The sequence below is a fragment of the Arachis ipaensis genome, chromosome B04 (assembly GCF_000816755.2).
Source record: "Arachis ipaensis cultivar K30076 chromosome B04, Araip1.1, whole genome shotgun sequence".
Taxonomy (NCBI): Eukaryota; Viridiplantae; Streptophyta; class Magnoliopsida; order Fabales; family Fabaceae; genus Arachis; species Arachis ipaensis.
This window is the reverse complement of record NC_029788.2, coordinates 15,839,466-15,856,636: the sequence shown is the minus strand read 5'-3', so window position 1 is coordinate 15,856,636 and position 17,171 is coordinate 15,839,466. Positions and strand designations below refer to the sequence as shown.

The 17,171-nt window shown below is 35.4% G+C and overlaps 1 protein-coding gene and 1 long non-coding RNA gene across 5 annotated transcripts; one reads left to right on the top strand and one right to left on the bottom strand.

Annotated features, from left to right (window-relative positions):
- Nucleotides 10,673–16,659, bottom strand: LOC107639021. 4 transcript variants are annotated; one of them, XM_016342431.2, is made up of 9 exons: nucleotides 16,502–16,659; nucleotides 15,465–15,550; nucleotides 13,635–13,778; nucleotides 13,290–13,472; nucleotides 12,470–12,538; nucleotides 12,181–12,380; nucleotides 11,647–12,062; nucleotides 11,360–11,544; nucleotides 10,673–11,140 (listed from the first exon to the last, which is right to left on the bottom strand). In XM_016342431.2, the coding sequence occupies exons 3-9, from the start codon at nucleotides 13,714–13,716 to the stop codon at nucleotides 10,773–10,775; spliced, it is 1,503 nt and encodes a 500-aa protein (XP_016197917.1). In that variant the 5' UTR covers nucleotides 13,717–13,778; nucleotides 15,465–15,550; nucleotides 16,502–16,659; the 3' UTR covers nucleotides 10,673–10,772. The 4 variants fall into 4 exon arrangements, with proteins under 4 accessions (XP_016197917.1, XP_020976535.1, XP_020976534.1 ...); XM_021120876.1 differs by having other exon boundaries at nucleotides 13,635–13,744; XM_021120875.1 differs by having other exon boundaries at nucleotides 15,465–15,542; nucleotides 16,502–16,542.
- LOC110270946 lies at nucleotides 15,559–16,432 on the top strand. Its single transcript, XR_002360752.1, has 2 exons — nucleotides 15,559–15,648; nucleotides 15,973–16,432. It is a non-coding gene; the product is annotated as an uncharacterized LOC110270946 (long non-coding RNA).

The window sequence follows — 17,171 nt, the reverse complement described above, 5'->3', positions numbered from 1 at the left end:
AGTCCTTTTTCAGCCTGAATCAGATTTTTGCTCAGCTCCTTCAATTTCAGCCAGAAAAATACCTGAAATTACAGAAAAACACACAACTCATAGTAAAATCCAGAAACATGAATTTTTCCTAGAAACTAATAGAAATAGACTAAAAACTAACTAAAACATACTCAAAACTATATGAAATTATCCCCAAAAAGCGTATAAAATATCCGCTCATCAGAGCTCAACCCTTGAAATGGAAAATCATCAACATCAATATGAACGAACAACGTCCAACTCCGAATAAAAAAATGGAGACCACGACGATCAAACACTACAGTAAAGAGATGGTCAGACAACCACTTAGAATGAACAGGATGCAAGCAAATTAAAATCAGCGGTGCAATTATCCTCTACTAAAACTCAATTCCCGATCATTTTCGGCCCGATTTCTCCGACGACAACCAACCTGACCCTGAACCCATCAATGTTACTATAGGCAACAAAAAACCATAGAAAGAGAGGCTGAAATATAGTTTCTATGGATACCGAAAACCCCATAAAAAGTTCTTCCCATGGGCAAACGATCAAATCTACGGTTAAATTGGATTAAATATACCAAACGGTAGAGATGAGGATGACGAACCCGCAGCAGCTAACACACCATCCCCACCGACATGGTGGATTACACCATGTCCAAGAAAAGAAGAGGGAACGATAAAGTGTCATAACTCGTGAGTTCTCTACCATCTCTGCTATCGTAGACACTATTGATGATCCCAAGCTCCTCTTCCGCCTCTCCCTTCGCGTCGCCATTAACGAGCTCTCCAAGCTCACGAAGCACCCTCAAAGCTTCGTGAATATACAAAGAATGACTCGTGGCTCCAAAACCGATGTGTGTGAAACCGTGTTTGATGATACTCTAGAACGAGTGATAGAGTCACGATGTAGAACTTGGTTTTCTTCTCAAACTCGGAATCCGTCATTACTATGCTGACGTTACAACCTCGGAAAGAATCATGGTACTGAATCTCTACTTACACGATGCAGGCTCCACTTTGAAGATTCCTACTTGCACTATACAGTGTTGATTTACTGACAAGGCAGGAAAGTCAATCGCAGATACCCACTCATGGTAATGGAGCATTTGCATGTCCTAAATACATAGGTTTTATGAAGAAAAATAAATAAATAAATAAAATGTCTCATATTGGTCAGTAACTAAAAGAAGAATGGAAAATATTGTTCGTAAAAACAATGAAACTTTTCTTCCCAACTTATGTTCGTGCCAAAGAATGCAGCATCGGCCAATTTGAATGCAACCCAATCAGAAGATACTCTGGGCACATCAATTTTCGAGAATGAAAAAAAAATGGTCATATAGAATTTGATGCTGTTTGCACTCCACTAAAGGTGGACGCCCTCCAGGAAAATAAATGAGAAGAAAGCACCGTCCCAAGGTCATTGCAGAAAGCAAACCAAAATAAAATCGAAAGCCAATTGACAAAAAGAATGTTCAACTAAAAGATGACTCAATTGGCAAGAGAAAATATATGAGAAGAAAAAGAGTAAACAAGACCTCTACTACTCCAGCAGAAGAAACAACTGGTCTGATTAAAGACTTAATGGCAGAATCTACCAAAAGGTCTTCTAAAAGGACTTCGTTTGATGGATTTGCTGGCACAAAAATTAATATCGCACAACCAAACAAGTACAGTGAAAATTAGAGACAATATAAATGTAAATCTTCCTTATGGTATAGTCACCTCTATGAAGGAGGCATCCAAGTCATTATTAGAAGAGATATAAGTCCGAAGGTAACGAGGAAAACCAAAAGAAGACAAGAACTCTGACCGAACCTGAAGGTAACACTCCTACACTCCATTTTGTATTTCTCTAGTGAGTATATACGAAAAAATATGCCACAAAAAGATACCTCCTCCTTTACCAATCCAAAGCAATAATAAAGAAAGTCGGATAGATTACTATGAGTACCATTAAGTCTATGATCACTTTGCTAATGAATACTATGATTTGAGAAATGTGATTGAAAAATTGGCTAGAGAAGACCGGTTGGACACATACGTTGCTACAAAGACGCTGGACCGCAAAAGAAGATGGGAGTGCGAAGACAGAGAAATATCACCAAAATTCTATAAGCACCCTGGATCGGAGTGTCCACATTATCACAAGACGGACATCCTCACAATCTAAGGATGGATGACTCCAAACGTTGAATATATCAAGTTCAACATCCTTCCTCAAGAGTAAAGGGAGACAAGGAGATTAATGAAAGAAGCCCAGTACTACACCTTAGTTTGTAATATTCTCTATAAAAAGGGATCTCAAAACCTCTATCAAAATGCATCTCAACTTCGAATACAAGAGATTCTAGATAAAACCCACAATGAAATCTGTGGAATTCATCTGGGAACAGGTCACCAGTAAAAAGGTGTTGTGAGCTGGCTTCTACTGACCAACTCTTTAGAGCTCACATAAATGTTATAAGCATATGGAACGACTCAAACTACCATTGAAGAATATCCTTTCGACATGCATATGGCACATAAGCCATGATTCTCATCGACATAAATAAAGAAAAACCAAAAGCAATATTTTACAATAAAGTCGGAGCACAAAAGAAGAATTTGATCTTCTTCCAAAAATCTGAGAGCAAACTCAGATAAGAGAAGAACTTTTGAGAAATTCTACAACGAAGTTGGTAACATTCAAGCTCAAAAAAAAGAATTCGACCTCCTTTAGAAATGCAATAGCAAACTTAGATAAGAAAAAAGGTTTTGAGACAAAGGATGGGTACGAACAAGATTTGCCACAAAAGACCCAATCCTGATAAGAAATAATATAGGGCTACAGAGGTCGGACGAAGGAAAGCTGACAGCAAACTGAAAAGGACTTTACAATATAATTGAAGTTTTAGGAAAGGGTTACTATAAAGTGTCTGACCTCAAGGTGATGAACTGGCCAGGTCACGACACACCTCCAACATAAACAGATACTACAATTTTTTTATGGAAATTGATTTAATATCATCAAATGTGCGAATCGGATCGGACTCAAGCGTAAAAATTGCGGATAGTAAATTTGATCCGATCCGATAATTTTAGTGCGAATCGGATCGAGATTTTGGAAGATTGCTAGACATCATCTACGATGGAGTGACCAATGATAGGCAATAAGGCTTTAAATAATGCGGTCTCTGGAACAATTTATTTGGTGATTATCATTTAATTTAGTTCCTTCAAGGAAATCTTTTGCATTTTTTCTTGTTTAGTTTTCTAAGAGAATTATGTCCCTAATAAATACCATCTCCCATAGAAAAATATAACCGGTCTTTGTTGTGATAAACATGATGATGTGGATGCCCATTAATATTTGAGCAGCTAACTTTTCCAAGTGAAAAGTTCACATTATCAAAGGAAGACTAAAATTAAACTTTAACTTTTGTACACCTATAAATAGAGAGTTTGATATGAAGAATAATACACACAGCAAAAACAATTCTCTTTCTTTCTTTATATTGCAACTATTCTAAATTCTCTTCTCTCACTCTTTATATATAATATTAGTAAATATATTAATTATCTCTATTATATTGAGATAGTAATTGTGGTGAATATTACTATTAGAGTTATCTAATTATACTTCTTTATTTTATATCTATTACCTCTTCCTTATTTATTTATTTATTTTACAACACGTTATCAGTACGAGACTCTGATCAAATTTTAGAAAGACTCAGGTAACAAATTTTCATTATGTCAAAGCTCTCTCATCTTGAATTTAATGCTCTTGATATATCTGAAAACAACTATTTATCATAGATACTAGATGCTGAAATCCATCTTGATTCAATGGAACTTGGAGATACCATTAAGACTGAAAATAATGTATCCCAGAAGGATAAAGCCAAAGCCATGATCTTCCTTCATCGTCATCTTGACGAAGGATTAATAAATAAATATCTCACATTAAAAGATTCTGCAGATCAGTGGAAAGACCTTGAAGAAAGGTATAATCATCAAAAGACGGTGATACTTCCTCAAACCCGATATGAATAGACGCACTTGTGTTTACAGGATTTTAAATCCATAAATGAATATAATTCAACAATGTTTCGAATCACCTCACGAATGAAATTATGTGGAAAAAAGATAACTGATAATGATATGTTAGAGAAAACTTTCTCGACCTTCCATGCCTCAAATGTGCTCCTACAGCAGCAGTATCAAGAAAAAGGATTTAAAAAATATTCTAAGCTAATTTCTTGCCTTCTTATTGCTAAACGTAACAATGAGTTGCTCTTAAAAAATCATGAAGCGTGCCCAGCTAGTATCGCCCCATTTCCTAAAGCAAATACGGAAAATCATTACTCCAGAAGAGGTAAATGGCAAGGTGTTAGTAACAAGAAAAATTATGGAAGGAAGGAGAATTATGTTCACAAGAAAGGATCTCATCAGAAGTGGGATAAAGAAAGAAACAATGGGTAAAATAAATCAACAGAGGATAAATATTTCCGTTGTGGTGAAAAGGGCCATTGGTCGCGTACTTGTCGTACACTAAGGCATCTAGTCGATCTTTATCAAGCATCTTTAAAAAAGGACGATAAAGAAAAGGAAACAAATTTTGTTTCAAATGATGTTGCTGAAAATTCCACCACTCATTATGATGTATCTGATTTCTTTGAGGATCCTGAAGGAAATATTGGTCATTTGATCAATGATAGAATAGTTTAATATGTGAGATTGTTAAGTACTCTTGTAAATAAATATTGCAAGAAACTTTTTGTTAAGTTTTATTTTCTGTGCATCTGAATTTCAAGTATGATGTATATAAATAATATTTAATAAAATATTTATGAATTTTAAAATTACTGAAAGTACCAAGATAATAATAATAAAATTTTTAGTATATGCTATACTTCTTAGAAAATATTTTCAATCAAGAAATAATTTTATTGCGCAAATATTTCTACTCATTTTATTATTATTTGTCTTTGAAGAAAATGGTAAGGACATATAGTGAAGATGTATGCCTTGCGGATAGTGTAAGTTCGCACACCATTCTCAAAAGTAATATATACTTTACCCATTTTCTGCCAAAAGAAGGATATGTTAATACTATTATTGGCTCAGACAATGTGATAGAAGGCTCCAGAAGAGCTATAATTTTGTTTCTCAGAGGAACAAAATTCATAATAAATAATGCACTATTGATACCAAGTCTCTAAGAAACTTGTTGAGTTTTAAAGATATTCGCTGAAATGGATATCATATTGAAACAATGAATGAGGAAAATCATGAGTACTTATGTATCACAACTCATGATTCAAATAAAAAAATTATATTAGAAAAGTTACCCTCACTTTCATCTGGGTTATATTATACCAAAATTAGTGCAATTGAATCACATGCCATTGTAAACCAGAAGTTTACTAGCCCAAATGAATTCATAACTTGACATGATCGATTGGGTCATCCGGGAACAACCATGATGCGGAGAATTATTAAAAACTCCCATAGACATTCACTAAAGAACTAGAAGATTCTTAAATCTAGTGAATTTTGTTGTGCTGCATGTTCTCAGGAAAAGTTAATTTTAAGGCCATCACCAATAAAGATTGGATTTGAGTCCCTGAATTCCTAGAAAGGATTCAAGGCGATATATGTGGACCTATTCATCCAACATGTGGATCTTTTAGATATTTTATGGTTCTAATAGACGCATCTTCGAGATGGTCACATGTGTGCTTATTGTGTTCTCGCAACCTGGAGTTTGCGAGATTACTTACTCAAATTATTTGATTAAAAGCACAGTTTCCAGAAAATCCAATCAAAGCAATTTGTCTTGATAATGTTGGTGAATTTACTTCACAAGCAATATGGTAAATGGAATAAGCGTTGAACATCCAGTAACTCATGTTCACACATAAAATGGGTTAGCAAAATCACTTATTAAACGCCTCCAATTGGTTCATAGACCTTTACTTATGAGAAAAAATTTCCCAACTTCGGTTTGGGGCATGCTATTTTACATGCCGCAGCATTATTCGTTTGAGGCCAACAAGTTACCATCAGTTCTCTCCTATGCAATTAGCTTTTGGCCACCAGCCAAATGTTTCCCATTTAAGAATATTCGGGTGTGCGATATATGTTCCCATTGCACCACCTTCTCGCACAGAAATGGGACCCCAAAGAAAATTGGGGATATATGTTGGATATGATTCTCCCTCTATAGTGAGGTATCTTGAGATACAAACTGGAGATGTATTCAAAGACCGATTTGCGGATTATCATTTTGATGAATCAAAAGTTCCAATATTAGCGGGAGAGAATAAGCTTCTTGAAAAGAAACTTAATTGGAATGCATTTAGATCCTCGATCAGAGCAATGTGAACTAGAAGTTCAAAAGATTATACATTTGCAAAGAATAGCAAATGAATTGCCTGATACATTTTTCGATACAAAGAGGATAACCAAATCTTATATACCAGCGGAAAATGTCCTAATTCAAATTGATGTCCCAGTCGGACAAATTGCCACCGAAGCAAATTCACGTCAAAAGCGTGGTAGGCCTATCGGTTCTAAACACAAAAATATTCGAAAAAAAAAGAGGTAAATACTATTCCTGTTGAAAAAGACATAGTAAAGACACTTGCAATTGTCCAAAATTCTGATATAGTTTTTAACGGCAAAAGACGTTCAGGTACCTAAAAATTGTGAACATGACGAGATCTCGATAAATGATGTCTTTACAGGAGAAAAATGGGACCAAAATAAGATAATTGTCGATGAAATATTTGCATATAATGTGGCATTAAATATCATGCATGAAAGTAAGGATCTTGAGTCAAGAACAGTTGAAGAATGTCGACAAAGGAATGATTGGCCAAAATGGAAAGAAACCATGAAGGCTGAGTTAGACTCACTTGCAAAACATGAAGTCTTTGGACTTGTAGTCCGTACACCAGAAGATGTAAAACCTGTTGGATACAGATGGGTATTTGTGAGAAAACGAAATGAGAAAAATGAAGTTGTATGCTACAAAGCTCGACTTGTGGCATAAGGATTTTCACAAAGGCCCGGTATAAATTATGAAGAAACATATTTCCCTGTAGTGGATGCAATAACATTGCGTTATTTGGTCAGTTTATCCGCATACCATAAACTACATATGCATTTAATGGATGTAGTAACAGCCTATTTATACGGATAATTAGATCGTGATATCTATATGAAAGTCCCTGAAGGACTAAAGATATCTAAACCACCCAATGAATATTCACAAGGGTTATACTCAGTCAAATTGCAAAGATCTTTATATGGTCTAAAGTAATCTGGACGAATGTGGTATAATCGTCTTACTAAGTATCTGGCCAAAAATGGATTCAAGAATGATGATGTTTTCATAAAGAAATCTGCATCTGGATTCATTATAGTTGCTGTGTACGTTGATGATCTAAATATCATTGGAACCCCTGAAAAGATTCCAACAATTATAAAAACTCTAAAAGAAGAGTTTGAGATGAAAGATATTGGAAAGACTAAATTTTGTCTCGGCCTGCAGATCGAGCATACAAAAAATGGGATCTTTATTCATTAAACAACATATACAGAAAAGATCTTGAAGAGATTTTATATGGATAAGTCACATCCATTAAGTACCCCAATGATCGTAAGGTCTTTGGATGTGGAAAAGGATCAATTCCATCCTAAAGAAGAAAATGAAGATATCCTTGGTCCTGAAGTACTATATCTTAGTGCTATTGGAGCGCTAATATATCTTGCTAAAAATACACGACCCGATATATCATTTGCTGTGAATTTACTAGCAAGGTATAGTTCCTCTCCGACCAGAAGACATTGAAATGGAATCAAACAAATCTTTTGATATCTTCATGGAATGGTTGATATGGATTGTTTTATCCCTATGGATCCAAGTCACAACTAGTTGGGTATGCAGATGCAGGATACTTGTCTGATCCACATAAAGGGAGATCTCAAACAGGATACCTGTTCACATATGGTGGTACATGATGCGTGAGCATCTTTTCTATCTTTTCCTAGTGAATTTGCATTTAAATTGTTGAGTTTAATCAAGAATTAATCATCTTCTAGCCACTATGAATGCTACTTTGAGTTGTGTGCAATTCTGTTTATTTCAGGTAGCATTCAGATGGATTTGACGGAATTTTGTAGCAGAAAAGGGAGAAAGTGAATGATGCTGTCAACCCTGACCTTCTTGCACTCCACCAAGAATAACTTGAGCTACAGAGGTCCAATTGGCGCGGTTCCAATGGCATTAGAAAGATAACTTTCAGAACTTTCCAACTATATATAATAATCTACACTTTTCAGATGGAATTACTGCCTTGGTGGTGCCAAACTTAGGAAATCCCAAATTTAGCGCCATGATCATCACAACGCTTTCCTTGCTTGCTGCATTGGTGGTGCCAAACTTGAGAAACTCCAAGTTTGGCGCCAGCTTTGGTGTCTGCAGTGGTCCTCTTCTCGCTAATGAGCCAGCATGTGATTCCTTAATTATTTTGATTAAACTTTATTTTAATTACAAATAGGAAAATATATTATTTAGTTTTAGAAAATATATTTTACATTAATTAGGATTAGATATAAAAGGAAAAAGAATTAGCCATTCGGAAATCTCTTCTCTTCTACCTCATTCCACAATTTACAGTTTTTCTGAATCCTAGTTTTCTCTCTGAATCATGAGTAGCTAAACCTCCACTGTTAAGGTTAAGAGCTCTGTCTATTGTATGGATTGATATTATTAATTTTCTATTTTAATTCATGTACTGATTTCAATTTCAAGAATTGTTTTCGTTCTTTATCTTATGAATTTGGGTGGAATGGAAGTATGACCCTTGTTCTAATTGAGTTCTTGTATAACTTGAAAAAGCTCTATACTTGAACAACAGCTTGAAAATAATTTCTCATAAGTTTCTAATTATTTGGACTTAACGGGATACGTGACATATAATCCTCTTATATTTGGGTAATTAGGATTTCTGTGGCATATAAACTAGAATTAAACTTCACCCTCTGATTGGAATTAAGTGACCAAAGAATTGGCGGTTGATGAAGGTTAGAGGAGACTAAAAAGGTCTAAGGAATTAGGGTTTAGTCACGTATAGTTTGCCATGAATTGAATCTTGCATGATTAAAATAGTTAATAAGAAAAGTCAATCCGGAAAATAGATATCTCTGAAATCTTAACTGTTTTCTCCATATACATTTCACCTCAATTTACTGCTTGTTTTCTGATTCTCTGAATTACTGTTTGATGCATTTGAACTCTCAACACTCTTTTCTGTTTGTCTAACTAAGTGAATCACTTGACTATTGTTGCTTAATCCATCAATTCTCGTGGGATCGACCCTCATTCACTTGAGGTACTACTTGGTACGACCCGGTGCATTTGCCGGTTAGTTTGTGGTTATAAAATCCGCACCAGTACAGCTATATCATGGAGGTCCACAAAACAGACAATTGCAGCAACATCCTCTAATCATGCTAAAATACTAGCGATACATAAAGCAAGTCGCGAGTGTTTTTTGCTCAGGAGTCTGATCCAATATATTCTGTCATCATGTGGACTGATTGATTAGAAGATAGCTCCAACTGTTCTGTTTGAAGACAATACAGCATGCATTGCACAACTTAAAGTTGGATACATCAAATGTGATAGAACAAAACATATTTCTCCAATTCTTCTTCACTCATAATCTTCAAAATTAAGGGACAATTAATGTTCAACAGATCCGCTCAAGCGATAATCTGACAGATTTATTTACAAAGTCACTTCCAAAATCCTCCTTTGAAAAATTGGCACATCAGATCGGAATGCACCGATTTCGAGACATTAAATGATGTCGAAAAGAGAGGGAGATTGTACTATTTTTTCCTTGGTCAGGTTTTTTTTCCATTGGATTTTTTTTGACAAAGTTTTTAATGAGGCAGTCCCCATCAAAGGATATTGTACTCTTTTTCCTTCAGTAAAATTTTTTTTACCCATTGAATTTTTCTTTAGTAAGGTTTTAACGAGGCATAATCCTAAACGGTCATCCAAGAGAGAGTGTTGTGATAAACATGATGATGTGGATATCCATTAATGTTTGGGCGGCTAACTTTTCCAAGTGAAAAGTTCATATTATCAAAGGAAGACTAAAGTTAAACTTTAACTTTTGTACGCCTATAAATAGAGTTTGATATGAAGAATAATACACACAACAAAAACAATTCTCTCTCTTTTTTATGTTGAAACTATTCTAAATTCTCTTCTCTCACTCTTTATATATATTAGTAAATATATTAATTATCTCTATTATATTGAGATAGTAATTGTGGTAAATACTACTACTAGAATTATCTAATTATACTTTTTTATTTAACAGTCTTGATGATTTTGCAATTTTGGCAATTTTCTAAATCCAAAATATCTTTGTTGATCGTTGTTCCTCTCCCTTTTTTCTGACTCGATTAGAGTACTCAAGTTAAAGGAATGGTAACAAATCATGTGAGTAATTTCTGTATACTGTAAATTTTCAATTGTATTTTTTTAGTCGTCTATTTTCAATCTCAATTAATCAGCTGTAGTTTATGCACAACCGAGGAGAAAATGGGAAAATAAAATTGATTTTAGCGTTCATAAAAGATGGATAATGTTAAACAAAAATATATCTTTTTCTCATTCATTAAGTAAATTAACAATAAATCTCGAGGGAAAAAATACATAAGAGATAGATAATGTTATTAAACAAAAATTCAGCCTGCTTTAGATGTTCTTGTTACATTTGGCAAAACAACATATTTAAGATTCCCTGGATAAGGGGTGAATAAACCTAATCCTCCTCTAGTTTCTCTTAAGTTGCTATTCTTGAGTTCATCCAACCGTTTAACCCATTCAATGGGAGAAGAGTGCTCTCTTGTGTGAGGGTGCAACACAAACAGTGAATTATATTCACAGTTTGGAAACATGAAGAAGTTGAATGACTCCCCTAATCTGTAAGCAACATATCCAAAACTAAGTTGATCTCTTGGTGTGAAGAGATGAACCTCATTGAACCACAAGCAGCTAAACAAGTCGGTCATCGCAGTGTGTTCTCGGAGTATGATTGCTCCCTCTGGCACATCTGAAATATTCAACTTACTGTCAGAAATAACACAATACTAGAATTGATGAGCAGAATTTTGAAACATTCGCCATGCTTTAAAAAAATAGAGGATTTACTATTGTGATTCAAGAGCTAAAACCTGAGGAGGATTGATTTGGAATATCAGAAGTGAGAGTGAGAGTACAAAAATCGTTGTTGAAATCAAACTCTAAAAAAGGGCTCAGTTTCCTCTCTTACCACTGGCAGTCCTTTTCTTTGGATTCCATTCCTTCATTCCCTCATAATAGTAGATTTTCATGTGGAGATCAATGAGGGGTCGTGCATATCGCTTTCGCCTTTTGTTTGCATCTGCCTCTTCGTATATACTGCGGTGATGCTTATGTTGAGCAATGGCAAATGAATGCTTCCCACGCCATAGATATCTGCACGGCAAACACCGTTTTCAAGGTTACACACATCACTATCTTTTAAATATTCATATCATCTTTAAGACCAGGCAAAATTATAATGACGGATATAAGTACCTCTCAAGCATTAGCAATGGATCAACTATCAGCTCCATTTTACCATCTATCCATATGCTATATTGTGCTTCAGGGAACATTCTGTGAGTTAAAATCTTGGGAACCTTCCCATTCCTTCTTGGTTCATCATAAGGTGGATGCTTAAGAAGAATAAGACGCCAAATTCCTACCCATTTTCCACCATCATTGTCTACTTTGACAGTAGCATTTTCCCTAATGAATTTCAGAGATACTTCATCCACCGCCATAAGAAAGCAAAAGAGCTTCTTGGAGCGGTCACTTATATTTGATGGCTGATGAGGTAGATCATAGCCGTCAAAAATGCCAGATGCAACAACAAATTTACATTTCTTGACATATTTGATGTCTACAGGATCCATGTTAGCACCACCGCCTTGGATAAATCCACAGTGCACCTGATCATGGAGCCCACAGGAAAACAAGATTCAGCAATGGCAGATAACACATAAACTTATGAAACTGTGAAGCAGTTGCAATCAGAATTAACTATATCAAACATCACAATAAATTTACCTTCATATTTGATTTTAGTTTGAAACTTTCCTCCCTCTGCTTCCAACTTATATGGCCTCCAAATAGAGGAGATGATTGAGAACCATTATGTGAAATTTCATCTTCCATAACATATGATAACTTTTTAACAATTTTATCAGAAGTTCTTCCATTTGGGATAATAATTTTATCAGGGTTGTTGGCAACAGGAATAGGGCACCCTAATGAATAGAAGAAGTAAATCAACCATCTGTTATTATTTGGTATAGTCTAAGATGAATGGTTGGAGGCCAAACTGCAAAAATCTTACTGTGAGGTTTTGATACAAGTCCCATAGTGTCTAACATGTAGTAAACCTTGCTTTCTTTGTTACACATAACTGCAGGTCAAGTAGAAACCACATAATTTCAGATATTATGATTTATGACACTTCATGGACTATCTTGGTGAAGAAAATTGAAGACAAATTTGGTGAAGCATAAAATTAAAATCAGAATGTCCCCATCATTTTGCAATCATACTCATAGCAAATGTGCATATAAATACACCAATAACAATGTAGACATATGCATTTGCACAGTTATGCTTCAGAAACAAAATGCATATTAATTATTATGCAGTCCTATTTCCCTTCAGCGAAACCTCTGAATCATCAAAGAGTTAAGGGCAAAGTAACTAGAATAACAGGATATAGAGGAGGAATAATTTCTTATACACCAATAAATCATTAAATTCATGTTTCAGTACCAAATCTACTAGTTCAAGCTTTAATAAAAATCCGAGTTACTTCCTGAATCTACAGTGAAGGGAAAAAGAAAAACGGCACCCCCCGGGGGGGACTATTTTTAGGTATAAACAAGAGAGAGACAGAATCTCCAAATTATATTGCTCAAAGACAAATATCTATGGATTTAGGGTTTAGGGAGTTCGCTTTCTAATACTGGGCAACGGAATACAGCCACAAAAACTAAAATCTAACATTGATGTTATCTATTCCTTTCTGCCTAATTCCCAATAGATCAAGTGAAGGATAAAAGTATGATGAAATGCTTATGTGATCATAATCAAGGACAGCTAATGATAATGGATGAACTTGAGAAGGCACACAAGTAGTAGCGGAATGTGCTAACCTGATAAAAAGGAGACAGTAGATTGACAAGACCATATATGGAACAACAATGCAACAAGAATTAATAGCATCCACAGGATCCCCGCAACAAGAACCAATCGAATAAACCCCTTCCTCCAAACAATCTTAACCGGGTAACCATCTTGGGAGGCCCAACCTGAAGAAAGGAAACCTGCTTCTGAATCTGCATTGCCAACCCCAAAAAAAGGTTACAAATTTTGTACATCAGCCAAAGCCAAACTAGTTGTTTACTTTCCCAGCATGCCATTTAGTAAAGAAAAAAGAAAAAGACAAGCTTTTTCAACAAATTAAGAACCAAACATACTTGATGGCATTCCTCCATTACCTTTATCAGATGCGGTTTGATTATTTCGGTCTCCTCTACGATTGGGGCGCAAAGACAAAGACTTCTGAAGATCGCCTTCCATATTTGATTCTTTCTTCAGCTTGTCATTACTGGAATCGCATATGAACAAAGATACACACAGATCTGGGTGTGTGTGGTTCAAGGATTAATTTTTATGCCTAGGAATATCATTACTAGGAATATGATTCCTTGGAATAATATTACCAAGTATATAGTATTCCTATCAAGGTTCAGAAAACCGGACCGGTCATCAAACCGCTCTAGTCACTGGTTTACTGGTCTAACCGGATAAACCGTTTTAGAATAGAATAATAAATAAATTATAAGGTGCTTTATACAAGTAAGCTTATTAGAAATATGCAAAACTCTAAAAACATGAGAAAGTACCAATTGAAAGCTTCCAATTACAATTGTTATTATATATGTCCTTTATGTATAAGGTTAAATTTGAATGGAAAAGCATCTTATGTGCAATACATCATAGAGGTCACATTCAATAATTTTATTGACTTGAAGCTCATTAAAAAAACAAATAAAAATTAAAACTCCTTGATTCTTTGGCAACCAAATGATTGAAAAGATAAGTGAACATAGACCAAATATGCAGGGTTGAGCACTAACATTTCAGAAATTAGCAATACTCAACATCTAAAACAGAGAGAACAATTGTACAAAAATAGATATTAACAGTTTATAATTTGTAGAAGCATTGACATTTGCTTATGCTATTGCTGTGAAACATGATCATTAATAAACTTCAATACATGGAATTCATGTAAGTTGTGTTGTTTATGCTACTGGTTATTAACAGTCTATATATTTTGCATAACTCATGACATTTGCTTATGTTTTTTGTGGGAATTAACTTAATATTCTATAGTTTCTTTCTTCTCCTTTTAGTTTCTTTTTTTCAATGGAAACAAGATCTAACAACAAAAATTCAATAATAAAAATTCCATCATTTATTTTAATCAGTTCAAAACAAGATACAACTTAGCGAAATTTAACTAAAAAATTTAATAAATAAATTCAGTTCAATACAACAGAGAAGACTTAATCATTCAGATAAAAGGTCATGCTTTAGTATCATTTTAACAAAGTGATTACATTGAACAAATAAAAGCTCACACCTCACCATAATTTTAACAAAGATTAGTAACATTTTCACCAGACAGCAGATTGATCAAAATTTTAACATAAATTAACAAAGAATTATCAAAGTTTAAGCATAATTTTTTTCAATACAGCATAAAAAAACAATCAAACAGAGTACAGCCCAGCAGTAGCAGCAGAGTTAATCATTCAACAATAGCATTAACCATGTCCTTAACCTAGAGCAGGAGTCAAACACAATGAAAATTAACAGCATGTTCTTAACCACAACACAAGACCATATCAGCAATTCTGCCTACAGCATTCAGCCATTCAACAATATTGCAAAACAGAGTAAGTTTCCACTTTCCAGCATTAACAACACAGAGGAACAAATTAACAATTACAAAATAACAAATTAAAACAGAGTAACAAATTAACAATTACAAAGCAGCAAAAGTGCAAAACACTAAAACAGCAATAAATTGAACAAAAATCGCGTAACGGGTAAACTAAGAACGTCTTCATGTTTCTGTATCAAACTATCAACTGAGGAAAAAAAACTCCTAGGGTGAAGAACATTGAAGACCGAAGAGGACCGAAGAGGCGAAGAATGAAGAACACAGACCCAAGACCCAAGATGAATTGAAGAATTAATATTATGGAACAAAAATTGAAGAGGAAGTTCAGAGAAGACGAAGACGACGAGTCACTCACCTGGGTTCGAGAGGCCAGCGAAGACGATGGAGGGCTACTGGGCTGGGAATGCTTCAGACTTCAAAGTGCTAGGGTTCACTGTGAGACTGAGATCATAGTTATCAGAACCGAACCGGTAATCAACCCGGTCATATGACCGGGTCACTGGGTTACTGGTTCAACCGGTGGGTCACTGATTCACCCGGTTAACCCGGTCATAATTAAAAAAAATATAAAATTATATAAATAAAATTAAAATAATGTCCTAAAACTTAAAATGCAAGTCTTTACAAACATTAATAATCTAATATCAAGTCTTAAACATAACTAATAATCTAAAAAAAAGATAATAAACTAGTTTTTAGTACAAAATATGTTCTCAATTTAAATCAAGAGCAAGTGAAAGATAACACAATCATTAAATTAAGTCCAAGGGTGAGCTCAAAGTCGGCATCAACTTCTTCATAGGACAAATTTAGAGCTTGATCTACATTTTCCTCATTTTGATTTGCATCCATACCTTCCATAGCATTATTATAAACTCTTTTAGTGGTAAGATCAGGAGTAAGAGTTGCTAATGATCAATGATGCTTGTTCTTGAGTCAGTTTTTAAACAACACAACAACCACCACCATTCCCCCAAAGTTCACTGACTTTGTAATTCAACAAAGTGAACAAACAGCAACTCTAAAAAAATCTAGCAACAAACAACAACAGCTCTAAAAGACACAGCAACTCTACAACACAGCAACTCTAAAACACGGCAACCAGCAACAAACAACAACACCAAAAAACTAAATGCAACATCAACAGCCACCAAATTCAAGTTCAACAATAATTATAACTAAAGTAATAACCACCAGATTCAATAACAACTCTAAAAAATCAAATACAATAGTAATAACCATCAGATTCAATAATAATACTAACTAAAATATGCTCAGCTTCAACAACTCTAAAATTCAATTACAACAGTCAACAACAACCACCAGGTTCAGTATTCAACAATTCTAGATTTCTGGTGAAAGACCAGGGTCAAAAACTTGAAGGGAGCTCACCTGGATAACTGGTTCCCAGACCGCGACCAAGAAGACGACCACCACCACCCGACTGACCCGAGGGAGCAGATGCAGAGATGCTGCTTGATTTCTGTCTTCTGTGAGCTTTCTGCCGCCAACGAAGTGAACGCAGGGCAGGATTACGGGACCGCGACGACGACGACGAGGTGAGAGACTGAAAGAGCGACGAGGTGAGGCCGTGACCGTGAGAGACCGAGAGTGACGAGGTGAGCGGAGAGGCGACGAAGTAACGAGGTGAAGGGAGAGACGTTGGAGTGACGAGGTGAGGGCGAGGGTGAGCGACTGCCGAGTGCCGACAACGAAGGAGCAGAGAGATCGGAGACGAGCGCTGGAGGGTTCCACACTTCCACTGGAATCAGACTGATTTGATTTCTCAGATTAGGGGAAATGGGGAGGGGGGAATAGCCATTGGGGTTCGTCGAAAGGGGAGGGGGGATCTAAAGCCAAATGACGCTGTTTCTATTTTTTTTTTTTAAAAAAAAAAAGGAAAAGCACGACCCGGACCGGGTTGAATTAACCGGCCGGGTCACCGGTTTTAACGTAAATTCGTCGGGTTAAATCGGATTTCACCGGGTTCCATGCATAACCGGTTCGACGAGTGGCTCGATTCGGTCAGGTGACCGAGTGACCGGATTTTCGGTCGAACCGG